Below are 14,629 nucleotides of genomic sequence, written 5' to 3'. Positions count from 1 at the left end.
ATATGTATGTATCTATCACAGCTTTTATTTTAAAAACATTGTGAAACACTGTATAAATTAACCATGCGACCACACTCTTAAATCAACCTTGGATGCAGGAAACGAGCCTTGATTGGGTTAAAGGCTGTTATTATAAAAAAAAAAGCTTGCAGTCAATAAAAGGCTTTATCAGCCGCTTTGAGAGACTGGGAATAAAGCCTGGATAAGACCAGAATAGGTTTTGTTTGCCTTGGCGATGGGTTATGACAAGCCGATAACCTTGCAAATATTTAAAGTTACCCAGGTCATGGGTGGGTACCATGTTTATTTTTCAGGTTATGCCATGTTCAATGTAGCCTACGCCTGGGTAACACACTAACAGACTATAATTAGATGCTGGTTAAAGAAATATAAATATAGCCTAGGCCTATATGTCATATATTACAGATGCAAGCTTAATAGGCGTTAGTGACTGAAGCTACGGATAATAGCTGTGGTAAAATCATATGTCAATGAAGGATATTATTCATTATGAATTATTAATCCAGAATTGTATTTGATGGTGATAAGACTTTATTGTCAGATAAAGTCTGCATTTTTTCTTGCATCACAGCAAAGACAAACAACAATATATAATAATAAAAGACAAGAGGCAAATATACATACATTTAACATAAGATTACAAACACAGAAGACAATAATAAATACTCTTCAATATGCATTTGATCTAGGATTAAGCTCCACAGGCTATTTCATTTTAGGATTGAATGGTGCACAGAAGAATGCTTCCGGTTTGTCTCCGTGTGAAGGTTACAATTTGTATTCACTGTTCAGGAGGACATGGGTGGTTGGTGAGAGACAGTGTTGTTGGCCATGAGAGCATATAAAATCAGTGTGGTCTTCCCAGGATGACGATGATGATTTCTACTATTTCAATCTCCCTGCTGATCTTTATACGGTAGGCCTGTTATTAGTAGCCTAGAAGCGATTACAAACAAAAATATACTACTACTGCTACTACAACTACTGCTAACAATAATAATATTAAAGAACAACAATAATAATATTAATCATTAGTAGGCAGCATTGCTGTTGTAACCTAGTTGTGTGCTAATAAAGAATAAAAGGCTGGCTAGTAGTAGCATCTTTAGTTTTATAAGCCTTTTCAAATCCGGCTTTTTGCTGTCCTAAAATGCGTCACTCCCCGGGTATTGTAAAGGTTTCCGCTCCAAACAGGAATGAATGACTTTTATCCGTATTCCAGACTGTTTCAGTCGCCATTGTATGGTGTCAATGTGTGCCGGCGGATTTGATTTCCCACAGCATGCAGCTCTCTCGCGCCGCCACCAGAGCCCGCTTCAGACCATTAGGACAGCGAGAACCAGCACGAGAGCCCCCCGCGAGCCCCACTCTGTTCCTCCCAGCACGCGCCCCCGTCCTTTTGAATCCTAACCGACGATAACCTGTAACAACCTCCCGTCTCTCCCTCGCTGTTAAAATACACAGCTGTCAGAACTGTCCCCGTCTGTTGGAGTTGATTAATGGTGAGTGGACGAAGACACACGAGTACAGCTTTAGTTTAAGGTTTAGGGAGAGAAAGATAGAAAAATGCCATTTAAAGGAGGCGCTGTCGGGACATTTCTTCCCTCCCTTTACGCATTTTAACTGAGAGAGCTCCCCCCTAAAACAGCAGACTCACAGGCGGCAAAGCTGGGTAACTTTCAGGCTAGCAAGTGAATTAAAAACCTGCTATACTGTCGCCATTTCTCTCTTTCCCTTTTCCCTCTGTCTCCCTGCCCGAGGCAAGACGGAGGAGCAAGAAGACTCCAGGGCTATTATCAAGAGAACAGCCTGGCTGGATGTCCAAGCTAATAGTCAGCATGTAGCACTAGGTTCACGGAGTTGAAGGGTCAAAAGTTCACCGTCGTGCGTGAGTTCCGCCCTCGCCTCTCCTCTCCTCTCCTCTCCTTTCCTCTCCTCACTCACTCCACTCTAGACCAATTGCTGTATGTCAAAGGCAAAAGGAGAGGGAGGGAGAGGAGCAGAGGTAGGGAGGGGGTACAGATGAGAGAAATGATAGCAGGAGGCAAAGGAGAGGTGAAGGCCTGACCTTCCCTTCCCTTCCCCGGTAACAAAAGCAGAGCTCCTCCTGCCGCCCAATGTACAGAGAGAGAGATGAAGGGAGAAGAAAGACAGGAAAAATGGAGGGGTTGAAGGTGGTGGTGGGAGGGCGGAAGGTATTCGGTGACATGGAGGTGGGTGGGTGGATGTGTGGGGTGGAGGGGGTGGAGGAGTGCAGGTGTTTGGATACACACTTTGTTCACACCGGCTAACGTTTGTATTTCTTATGGAGTCACTTTCTTATCAAGGGTTATTGTTAATAAATGTTATTTGATACATGATAGGCCAAGACTGCAGTGCAGAAAATGGGTGAATGAAGGTAAATGAAAAAGGGGGCAGACACAGCAAAATAATATATATTATTTAAATATAATATTAGCCTACCTTTATTATTAATTCACCTGTACCACAAACTGCTGAAACCAGGCCTGAAGCAAATAGGTTTTATTAGAAAAACCAAAAAGTAATGGATAAAACCAAATACAGCTTTTCCTACTTGACCTTAATTATTATTATCATACGGACTAAGCTCTAAAAATATAAGATGCATTTTGGTAGGTCCTGACTTAAATATTACAGACAGACAGATGAAGGACACATCCTGTGGCTGACAACCTTACAGTATCCAATGACAATGTAGCAACATTTCTTTAAAATGAAGGAGGCTGTAATGTTTAATGCTGAAAATATGTATTAAATCAGTATTTATATGATCTTACAGTAAACAATAGTGCCACGATAGAGGTTGTGTGTGTGTGTATGCATAGCAGGGATTAGTGGGTGTAAAGTGGTGGTTTTATGCTTGGAGCTAACAGCTATTTATATATCCCCAAAGCATTTCGGAGAGGGAGTTTAGCAAAGCAGAGCCCTTCCTCTCCTCAGCCTTATCAACACAACCCTGTCAAAAATAAAGCCTTATCTTGCGCACCATCCAAAAAATATTACTCTTCTTATCTGATTTTCCACTGCAAGATTAATGCCTGGCCCCCTGTACTTCTGGAGCTGAGGAGAAGGAGCCTGAAAGCTTTTTCCTTCTGCTGTTCATCCCTCTCTTTCTTTCTTTCTTTCTTTCTTTCTTTCTTTCTTTCTTTCTTTCTTTCTTTCATTCCCTTGCTTCACGAGACATTATTACTTATCTATTATTATTACTTATTATAAAATAAGATAACACTCTGCGCGTTGTTGTGGGACAACTGCCCTGAAACTAACTGACATTGGCCTATTGGTTATTGGAGTCGTGGCCGATATTGACACAAAGGGGGTGGGAAAACAATAATAAAATAAGGGAGCCCCTGGGTATTCTGAAACACAACCTTTAGGGCCTTGATAAAAAAGCGTCTTTTTCGATGCGAATAACGCCGAACCTCCTGGCTTAACTGCTTTGACCTCAGGACGAATGCGACAAACAATGGGAATCGTTTAATCTGCAGCTCCTGCTTAATAGCCACCGTTTGGACACATATTGTTGGAGCTATGCTTTTATTGTTAAAAGTTGAGGAAGGGGGGCAGAAAAAGGCAGGGGAATTAGTCGCCACAGAGAAAGCAAACTTGATAATTTCAGTAAATAAATTAATCCGCTTATTGACGAAACACGCTTGGTCTGGGCTGGATTGGCACGGCTCCGGCCTTGGGGCCCGGTCCCCCCCCCCCCTGCCCCCACATCCCAAAAAAGGTAAATGGGTGAATAACTACTTACAGGGATTCGTTCTTTCTCCAAAAGGTTCATTTCCCGAGTTCACCAAAATTTAATTCAATTTTTAGGTTGGGAGGCGCGCCTGTTAGGTCTGTCAAAAGTGGTCATGAGTTTTTAATTAATCTATACCATTCAACCATTCACTCACACATGGATATTAACTTTTCTTTACGTATGTCTTTTATCTACATATACAGATAAGAACCTGTAGAGAGCTGGTTCACAAAAAAAGCCTGATGTAAAAAAGGAAACATAATACACATCTGTTTTCTTGTAACAGGCATGATTAAAATGTTGCAAATTATTTCTTGAAAAGTAATAGTTAGTGAAATTGAGTTAGGAAGAAGTTGTGGACATATGGCTGCAGTTAACTCGATAAAAATCCATCGGCCGGGTTTCAGAGAGCTCGAATAACATCAATATAATCCACCTGATACCTCTGTTGGCTCTGATCTCCGAGCGGCCTCAAAGCTGTTAAGCGCACTTTGGAAAAACGATTGTTTATACGGACTAAGCCTGCAATACAACACACTTTGTTTTTCTACGAAATATATTCCTGTACAGACTCTGCAGTGGATAGGTGCGGGTTTTGCTGGGGGTTCACATGTCAGCGAAGCACGGCGGTGTCATTTTATATTTATACAACAAAAGGAAAGGGGGAGAAATGACCTTAAGAAAAGAAAAAAGCTGTCTGGTGAGGGAGAAAGAAAAAGACCCTCCCTCCCTCCTTCACATTACCATTTTTCTTCAAAATAATGACTCCAACTCAAATTTAGTATGGGACGGAGGGAGAGATAGAGGGAAAGGGGTAAAGAACAAAAATTAAGAAAGGGAGAGAGAGAGAGTGGAAAATGGACAAAAGAAAGGGTGGTGGAAAACGGGAGGGGATAAGGGAGAAGAGAGAGAGGGAGAGAGAGACGAGGGGGGGGGGGGCTTGGCTGCTGCTCGGGTGAACGGGAGGTCAGCGCGTCTCACCAATATTAAAATGTGTAACCGGGGACGGCGGGGTGGACACGCCTCGCCCGTCTAAACAAGAGTGTGGCCAAACTGGCAGGATTAATTTGAAAACTTGGATCCATGCACACACACACAAACACTTAATGCCTTAAATAGCCCACAAGTCTTCCACAGCAAGCCGGTCGCTGCTCCCCTCAGCCCCAAAGCGCCTCGCCTGCTAACCGGGGGAAACACGGGAACGGGGCCACCGGTGGAAGGGGTTTCCTTCTGTCATTTAACAGCCGGATTGGTCGGGCTTTTACGCACAGAGCCGCACGCGTGGCTGGGGGTGTTCGGACATTTACGGTGTCGTGTTGCTTTGCTTTCGCTGGATATCTCATTTAAATTTGTTCTAACCACACAGTATTATTTGCGTTTATTTAAAACGCCGGATTCTGTCCGATTCGGTTCGGGCAGACAGTCGATTTTACGGAGAACCGGGGAGTGTGTGCGTTCTCTGCGCGCGTGTGGCCTGGCCTGCGACGGTGCGTGGCGTGTGAGCGGGGGGTGTCCGCGAAATGACAGCGGACTTTTTTTTCCTTTTTTTTAAGATACCACGAAGAATCCCGAAGAGGGTCAAAAACCTGCTGGCGTCGGAAGGAGGGAGAGAGGGGAACTGAGCGTTGTGAATGCCTGGAAGGTAGGAAGGCATCTGTTCATGGGGAGCAAAAAAAAGGAAAAAGACTGGAGCACGGCTGCGGTTAGTTGGAGGATGTACAGAAGAAAAAACAGAAAAAGGAGAAGAAAATAAAAGAGGAAAACATGGTTGAAAGCGAAGTGACGGACGATGGCAGTAAGGAGAGGCATCGTGAGCTACAGAGGAGTGAGTACACAAAAAATAGAAATCGCTCGTAGAAGAGGAAGCTGCCTCATTTGCTATCGCTTGTGTGTGTGTGTGTGTGTGTGTGTGTGGTTCCCGGTTTTCCTGCTAGTACCGTGATGTGTATGTGGCAGGTGCTTGCCCCATTGGGAGGAAGGGGGTGAAGACCACGTGTTGGCAGGAGCTGCCGCAGAACCCCTCCTCCACCATCCTCTCCTTAGACAGTTAAGTTGTATAATGACTTATTAATCAATTCATATTTATTACGATTTAGAGGCTGTCACGTCACGCCGTGGGGGTATTGAACTGTGTGTTCCTTTTTGGCAAGGCTCCATTTCCTTCACTGTACCTCCCCTATCACGCTGCTTAATTAGTTACCCTAATTAAGCCACCTTGGGGCTTGGTGTTGGACTTCAGGGTGCACCACGACATTTTGGACAATAATTGGAGGTTTTGCAAGAACCCATTTTTCTCCTCTTGGTCAACCAGACACTAGCTTATAATTCAAGTATCGATGAATATAGCATCAGATAGATAGATAGTAGATAGATAGATAGATAGATAGGATAGATAGATAGATAGATGCTTTGTTATTAACCTCCCCAGGCCTATGCAACCCCCCCCCCCCCACACAACCACACACACACCGACAGCCCTATGCCTACCGAGGGTGAAGGCGAGGTCGTGGCCAGTGGAAGGTTAAAGGTCAGGCTGGACAACTTTCTCCCCCTGCAGGCCTACTCTGAATCACATTTTTACAATCTTCTATAGACGATTTAATGCAGAATAGCGAATAGCTAACGATTGTGCGTGCTGCCTTCAAAATGCCTAAAATAGTAACAGAAATGCTTTGGTTATGTCCCACAGGGGGAATAATTGTTCTGAAGAAATAAATAGAGTGAGTATGAATGAAGTGAGATTTTTTTCGCAACGGTTTTGCTGCGGTTTTATCAGTTTCCATCCAGATGTGTGGTTTTCTGCTGTTGATGTACGAGCACATGGCGTATCAACGTGTTGGCAACAAGAGCCTGCAGAAAGCAGCGGCGGTCTCAGCTGTTTATTTTCCTCTGCTGATTGCTAATGTGCTGTTTCTTTGATTATAAGGTGGCTGTGGAATAAAATGCTCCGATTCTGCAGGGAGCATTTGTTTCTTTTCATCGTTTGTGCTCCTCCATCAAACAACAAACGCCGTGTGCTAATACTGTACACACCCAGTTCGCCAACCAATTCAAATAGTTCATATTGAGGATGTTTATATGTGTCTACTTCGCATCAACAATGTATGAATAGATGTGTCTTTCGTCTGGTTTAATGCACGTTTGCCATTTGGTTTTATATTCCCCTGTTATGTAAAAAGTCAGGGCCTTTCTATGTTCAGCTTGCAGTGCAGGAAATTAGACTGATGAGAATATCAGGGTGTCACTCGTCAGATTTGGCTTTAAAAAAGGGGGGTATTTTGGAAATGTGAATTTTTTTTTCCCTTTGGATGCTAGTGGACACAGACAAGGCGCAGCAGTATTTCTCTGCTTATTTTGCTGCCAGCTCTTGAATTAGTCTATATTTCCACCCGATGTTTATATGTTTGCTCAGCCCGCTGCAGGCTGCTTGTCCGCCTTCTGCATTGTGAGATGAATTTAATCTTAAAGCCGAGTTTCTAACCTCCGCACAATAGACATCCCAGAAAACACCTTTAGATTAATACTTGCCACACGGAGGGACAGGCCTCCGCTGCACTTCATTTTTTCTCCCTCTGTCCAATACTTTGCATGACAATAACCAGGGGAATGGAGCTCGGTTTATTTTTCAAACTGCACAAAGGAGCAAAGCCACATTTCTTTTCTTCGTCGTTGTCCCTGTAGCTTTTTCACCTCGGTAATATTTCAGATCATTGACAACTCCGGTCGCTGCACATAATGAGGCCGTTTAACCCTTCAATATGTTCATTTGAATTCTCTCATTGTGCCTTTATACAAGTTACGGCCTGCCACTGAAAAAACCCTCGGTGGCTTTTTTAATGTTTCAGGCCAAGTTTAAAAGGAAGGATGAGCACAAAATGACTTAATGCGGTCATTCTGTTGGGAGCTGATCATGTATTTTAGCATAAGCTATTTACGGACCTGCAAGAGCCTTTTAGTTTATAAGCTCACACTTTATCCCTTCATTATGAAGCCACCTCGGGCTTTACAGAGGTCTTACCTTAATACTTGTTCAAATGAATCCATCTCAGAGAAAAAGTTGAATCCCAATATGTAGAGAAGCAGAAGCAGGGAGCGATAGTTTTTTCAGCAGCTTTGCCAACAACAACTGAGTTTGTGAGCCGCTGATGGGACAAACTTGTTAGAAAGGTCGTAAATTGTTAGGGGGACTTTAGTTAGTTATTTATTCACCCTGGCTCTCTTCCGCTCCCTGAATATTTTATTGCTTTTTATTTCACCCTGCTCCCTTTCAAACACCTTTCAACCTCCGGGAAGTTATACCGTTTGAGGCTGTTGGTGTTTGAGCTGTAAACGGAATTGACCCGCAATAAAAGTCACATGTTTAAATCCCGATCCGCTGACCTTTTCCACCCAGTGCATCCCGCTGTATGTCATCCTCTCTGTGCCTTCAGTGAAACATGTCCTAATATTCCATCTAAATGTTAGAGCAGAGAGAGGCCTATTTTTATTTTGGACTGTGGAGCAGCTGACTGCACTTTACTCCTCCTGCATGTGTTTGTGTGTGGTTTGAAAACTAGACAGGCTGGTTTTTCAGGAGTGGTGCCACAGCTAGTGAAGTGGTCCTTAGCTCCCTGACATGTTAGAATTTATGATTTTTAAATAAACTAAACGCCAAAATGAAGGATTCTGTTTATTTTGCGTGTTCAAAGACACATTTTTTAGCAAACTAGTGAATGCATTTAAAGGAATATCGAGCTGCTGCTTTTAGTGTTATTATGATGTTTTTCTTGTTTTGTTGATATTACATTACACTGTGTCTGGAACCTATGAAGCTGTTTGGTGTTTTTCTGTCCTTATATGCTCAGTATGTCTGAGTAGTGTTGCTCTTTGGTTAGCACATTGACCTCTACCTGTAGCCGGAGACAATAGGCTCCCGTCCATCTGAATGGCTGCTGCTGACAAACTTGACAGAGGGAAGGGAAGTGCCGCAGTCGGACTCAACACACCTTGATCGATACCTGAGATGACCCGCAGCAGAGCGGGAGGTCAAGGTGACAGAAATAGGCCACACCTGCGAATAGAACAGAGACCACACTGGTTTTTATTGGGACTAAACACTAAAACAAGTTAAACATATAAATAAAGATAAAGAAATAAAAAAACTAGACAGAAAGGAGAGATAAAAGCTGCAGGTTAGAGGCAGGTTGACAGTGCGTCTCCCTCTTGTCTGAATAGTCTGCTCTATGCTTTTGTTGTCCAGTGTGGTGATGTATGAGCAACTTTTGGAGGAAACAGAGAACAGCAATATTGCCTGCAGCAGGGAGGGAGGGTCGGTGTCACAAAATCAATGTGGGAGCAGCACAGGAGCAGATAGAAATTACATGGAAAAACACATTCATATGTGAGCTTCTAAATGCATTCTCATATATTAATATGAATTTTTAATCCATTTTTGCACTTAGATGATCTAGTTTCTACCATATGAATGTGATATGATATGTACCAAAATAACTTCTAAAATGTTTTAAGCTGGTTTAAATGCATTCAAATCACTGAGGACTGAGCATGTGTGTTTGTGCTTTGTTTTAATTGTTACCTATTTGATAGATAGATAGATAAGATAAGGAAAAAAAAGAAAAGAAAAGAAAGAAAAGAACGATTATAGAGTGCAGGCCCTCGTGTGTGTGGGTAAGATCACTTTTTAATTCAGTTAAATCAGAGTTTTGGAGTCAGACTGCAATTCATTTTCCATAGTGAAGGGACATTTATTCATTTATTCATTGGTCCATCCATTCTTCAGTCAGATCATTCAGAACATTTTTTGATAGGGCCGTGTTTCCCGGTGCCAAGCGATTTGTCTTTTCTTTCATTAAATTGTGTTCATTCTGTTAGAACGGCGCATGCTTGGAGCTGCCAAGTTTTTTTTCCTGTTCTTTTGCTTTAGGATAATTACAACTATACTTTTAGTTCGGTTTTGTGTGGTTATTACGTGGATGAAGAGCTTTATTTTATATTTAGAATTTGAATAAACATTCGTTTTAAACGGAGTAATGAGAAACTAACTGAGCAAGGAAATATTTAGAGATAAAAATTAGATACAAAACCTTTGTCATTGATAGGCCTAATCTCTCCTTTACAGTAAAATAATCGTATGTGACTGTATACACGATAGAAATAATATTATTTTATATCATAAATAATATTTCAACAATTCACAGGGCGTAATATTACTTTATGTATTTCTACTCTCGTCCTTCGTTGTAACAGCGTAAAAACACGATTATCAATGATTAATTCAATACACAGTCCATTAAAATAAAGAGAACAGGCCTTTAATTTTATGTTTAAGATTTATTTATCATTTTACCATTTAAACCTGCATATGGAAACACAATTGAAACGCGTCTGTATTGCATTGTATTCTCTCCTCAATATTTTCATCACTTTCTAGAGATTTTTATTTTTATTTTATTTACCCTCCTTGTTTTATTTGCCAGTTGGCGTCAGCCTTGACGTACAGGAAGTGTTACAACATTATAACTTCATTTCCCAGATCCCCACCAGCCGTGAGGAGGTCAGGGGTCAGAGACAGTACAGATGGATGAAAATATTCCAGTGTGGCTGCGACAGGGAGTTTATGAAAGCAATAAAAGTCTATCGACGGTGTAACCTTGTGCCTCCAGAGAGCCGCTGTCTTCTATATCTACCCTGTAGATCCGGATTTGTGTAAAAATCATTAAAACAATCACAAATTCGCTTCTAGGGGAGTATATAGTGGATTTATACACTACGGCAACGATGGATCCAACCCGGAGGAGAGGCCTTTAGCTGCTGTTATTGGCTTGTAACGCCTTTATTCAGCACGGATCGCTGCTTCATATTTGAATTTGTAAAAGTGCAGTTGTGAAGGTTAAAAGAATGTCTCTCCTCCATGAATTTTTATTTCATTTCAGCATGGAGACATACGACCATTTATTTATTTTAGAAATGTATTGCTGGTTATTTGACGTTAGCTCCTGTGTGGATCAAGCACCGTGCTGTGGGTCTGTTCTCCTCCAAAGTGAAGAAAACTCAATCCAACTTTTGTACATTTTTTTTCGATCATGGAACCTCCTCTCAGTTTTAAAGGCCAACTCCAGGTTGAATTGGACTCGTTTTATTTATTATTTGTCTTGTTGAAAAATGATGCGGTCGACTTTACTGTTAGGAAGGCGTATTGGGGGGTTGGGTGTGTGTGTGTGGGGGGGGAGCTAAGGTTTCGATTTAGAGACGGTCAATTTTCTGGAAACAAAGGACTTGGATATCTCCATCATCTTGCCTGTGTGTCTATGTGTGCGCGCACTTTTACTCCCTCTGATAACACTACCGAAAGTGCACAAGAGACTCATTTTGATTGGGAAAACATCTATTCCATCCACTGCAGCGGCTTTTGTTTTGTAGCATATTTTATTTATTTGTGGTTTTTGTATGTCTTGTTTTGGTGCAATTAAACGCAGATTGTGTGGAATTAAAGAGAGTTACAGTTTTTCTGTAAAACAAAAAAAGGGTATTATTATTCTTTACAACGCAGCGCTCTGTCTAGTTTCTGTGCGTCATGACTCTGAGTAATACAGGCCTGAGTCCTTGTTTTTAGGTGTTTTGTGTCTGTTTTATAGCAGTAAGAAAGTGACAGCAGCAGAGAGTGAGTCTGGGTCTTACTGTACTGTGTTAATATTGGGAATGGTGGAAACAAAGCAATGGAAGTCTGCGGCAGCTAGTGTGTGAGCGGGTCACGGTTGGGGAGATGAATTCCCTTTAGGAGGAAAAACAAAGAGCTGTGTATCTCTGTTCAGTAATGCACAGCTCAAGGGCAAAAGCAGCCGCACAATCTGGATGGGGCATATGGACTTGCCATGCCAGTGATGTTAATATCGGAAAATGGAGGGAAATAAATCCTGTTTATTCATGCAAGGCAAAAGGCGACCCTGGGTGAGGCTGAATTACCATGCACGGGGAGTTAAATGTGGAATAGGCGCCTGTTGGAGGCAACACGGGTTTTAAAAGAGGGAAACGGTGCTGGATTCTCGTCCCTAATGCAAAGGTCTGCTAGTGATTTAGGAGGCCGTGTAACCTGAATTAGTTGATGAATTTTCTATCGATCCTAAACAAGCCAGATTTATCTCTGACACGGTGCTGCTGCTGGGTGGCGGCTCAGCAGCCGGCCAGGCCACTCTCCCACTCCCCGTTATTAGCGATTTAAAAGAACACACACAAAAAAGAAAAAAGCTTTGGCAAGCACGTCCCTACACACACCCAAATATATACACAGAGGGTGGTGCAGGCGCCACTTTAAATCCCCCCAAGCGCTTTCTTTCTGCTGCTTCTTTCTCCTTTCTTTTTTCTATTTGAAGTTGCAGCCAGATGCGTAACAGGGGGAAGGGTTCGTTTGCAATAAGGGAGGACTTGTCATCTCTACTGTAACTCTGTTGCTCGTGTGTGTCTGCGCGCGCGCTACCGGAGCGGCTTCAGCTGGAGCGGAATGTATTTTCAGCGTGTCAGTCGCGCTTTGTTATTGTTGTGATTCTCTGCCCGCTTAGGACGGCATGCGTGCCGACGTGTGGTGGAGAGATATATAGAAAGAAGGGGCATAAGGGGAGGGAGAGGGGAAAGTATTGTAAGACTGTGAATGCCCACAAACTGAGGCCATATGATGATGCGCGTGCGGGGGCCGTGTATATGCTTAATCCCATTTCCTTATCCGGGGTCCGTCCTGGAGGCGCGCCATTGGCCGGCTGCCGTCACGTGGCTTCTTAACTTTGTTCACTTGACAGAAAAGTAGGAGGGTTCAACGGAACAGGAATAACCGAAGAGTAAAGGGATGAGATATAAATTTTAGTTATATATTTTCCGAGTAGGTGCAATTCCACAAAAAGACTGAAATTAATGGCCATGAGCTCCTATTTGATCAACTCCAACTATGTGGACCCGAAGTTCCCACCGTGCGAGGAATACTCACAGAGCGACTATCTGCCCAGCCACTCTCCGGACTATTACAGCTCCCAGAGGCAGGAGCCTGCTGCCTTTCAACCGGACTCTCACTACCACCACCATCAACACCACCCGCACCACCAGCAGCGAGCCGAGCCGCCGTTCACGCCGTGTCAGCGTGCAGGGCAGCCCGCTTCGGTGGTGATGTCCCCTCGGGGTCACGTCCTCCCCCCGCCCGGGCTGCAGACCACCCCCGTCCCGGAGCAGAGCCACCGCTGCGACTCGGTGACACCCAGCCCGCCTCCGCCTCCGTCTTGCGGTCAAACGCCCCACAGCCAAAGCACTTCGTCCCCAGCAAGCAGTCGTAAGGACCCCGTAGTCTACCCGTGGATGAAGAAAGTCCATGTAAACATCGGTAAGTGCTGCATGCAAACTTCTTTCTCTCTCCCCCCTCTCTCTCTTTCGCTGCGCCTTTGTGCCTGCAGTTGAAACCCATGCAGTCAGCTAGGTGTCCACCGTCCAAATCTACGGCTTCCCCTCCCTGTTTTCTGTTAGAAGTAGAAGAGTAGCCCTTGGGTCAAGATTTACGATCGTCTGTTTGCAGGGCCAATATAATTACACCCTCCATAAATTTTTATTACACCTCTCCGCTGAGGTGCCTTTTGAAGTCCGATCTCAGGCTCGTCTGCTCTAATTCCTCGCCTTATGACAATCCGACCGAGCCCATAAGTTAGCTTTTATGCTTTGGTAATTTGATTTTAAGTGGTCGGGTTGTATAAACGGTGTACTTTACTCTGTCGAGCCTTCCTTCCCCACTCGTTGTTCCAGGGGAGGGAAAGTTTTATGGCAGCTGAAATATTCATGTTTATGGAACCGGTCGTAAAACACTAATGTAAAACCGAATAGCTCCAGTCTATTATGGCTCCTCTGTAATGTTATAATAGACTTGCTGCCTATTGCGTATTGGGATAACGGGAGCGCATGTTCGCGCAGCGACAAAATGCCACTTTTGCAAAGTCACCGTAATACATTGACTCCAGCGGGCTGTTTACTCGGTAAGAAAAGTCTTTCTTGCATTTTTCCACCTTATTTTAGCTGTCATGTCTTAGGGAGACACCAGACTCCAGTGCAGCATGTTTGCTTGCTGCTATCCGGTTGTAGTTTTGGAGATTTGTTGAATCATTACCCAGTCGGCCATTCAGTGCCGTCGTGTAGCTGCTGCACCCCCTCCACCACCTTTATTCTCAACCACTTTATGCAAGACAGACAATGCTACCATCAGTCCATGGTATCTGCAAGATCACTGAAAGAAAATGTAACTGCTCGTTTGGATCCTCGCTGCTCTTGTTGTTTTTATGTTCTGCTCGTGCGTGCACAAACGTGTCAGAACAGCAGCAGTTTCTCAACCTTTAAATGCGGCCGTGGCCCCGATTTGCTCTCAAATCACAACATTTGGACACCAGCGTCAGGCTGGCGGTGCTGGGAGGATTCACACCGCCGCAGGGCCTAAAATGACACCTGACAACATGTGTTCACTGAAAATGCAGAGTCTCGGCAACAAACTGTAGTGGAAAATAAACAACATTTGAAAGCACAGGAAAAAAAAAGATTTTTCATACAATAAAAGAGGCTTGGAATTATTAAAGGGTCTGCAAGGTTACATCCATTTTGTATTCTATCATAGTGGGTCCAACGCGGTGGCCATGGCTTTATTTTCTCTTCAGTGCATGCTCATAATGCACTGACATTTTGTTTCTCCCTGGGTTGTTGTTTTCAGGTTACCACTAGACTACAGTGTTGTGTCCTATTTAATTAGCCCTCAATATTAGATATATATTCAAAAATATACATGTATTTTTAGTCCAAGCCAATATTGTATTATTATTGTTATTATTA

The 14,629-nt window shown here is 43.3% G+C and overlaps 2 protein-coding genes across 2 annotated transcripts in view; both read left to right on the top strand.

The window, feature by feature from the left end:
* The first annotated feature begins 5,463 nt into the window (after nucleotides 1-5,463).
* hoxb3a (homeobox B3a) overlaps nucleotides 5,464-14,629 on the top strand; it is a 47,612-nt gene continuing 38,446 nt past the window's right edge. Inside the window, 1 exon segment of the mRNA XM_035655662.1 lies at nucleotides 5,464-5,612. The gene's annotated coding sequence lies outside the window, so the exon portion shown is untranslated.
* hoxb4a (homeobox B4a) lies at nucleotides 10,562-13,148 on the top strand (the record flags this gene model as incomplete). The annotated part of the gene is given in 1 exon segment (XM_035655665.1): nucleotides 10,562-13,148. A coding segment is annotated over 1 exon segment (460 nt), but the record flags the coding sequence as incomplete, so codon positions are not given.

Source organism: Morone saxatilis, unplaced genomic scaffold (genome assembly GCF_004916995.1).
Source record: "Morone saxatilis isolate NCDOM2014 unplaced genomic scaffold, NCSU_SB_2.0 Contig14, whole genome shotgun sequence".
Taxonomy (NCBI): Eukaryota; Metazoa; Chordata; class Actinopteri; family Moronidae; genus Morone; species Morone saxatilis.
Note: the sequence above shows the minus strand (reverse complement) of the source record. Positions and strands in the feature narration are given on the sequence as shown.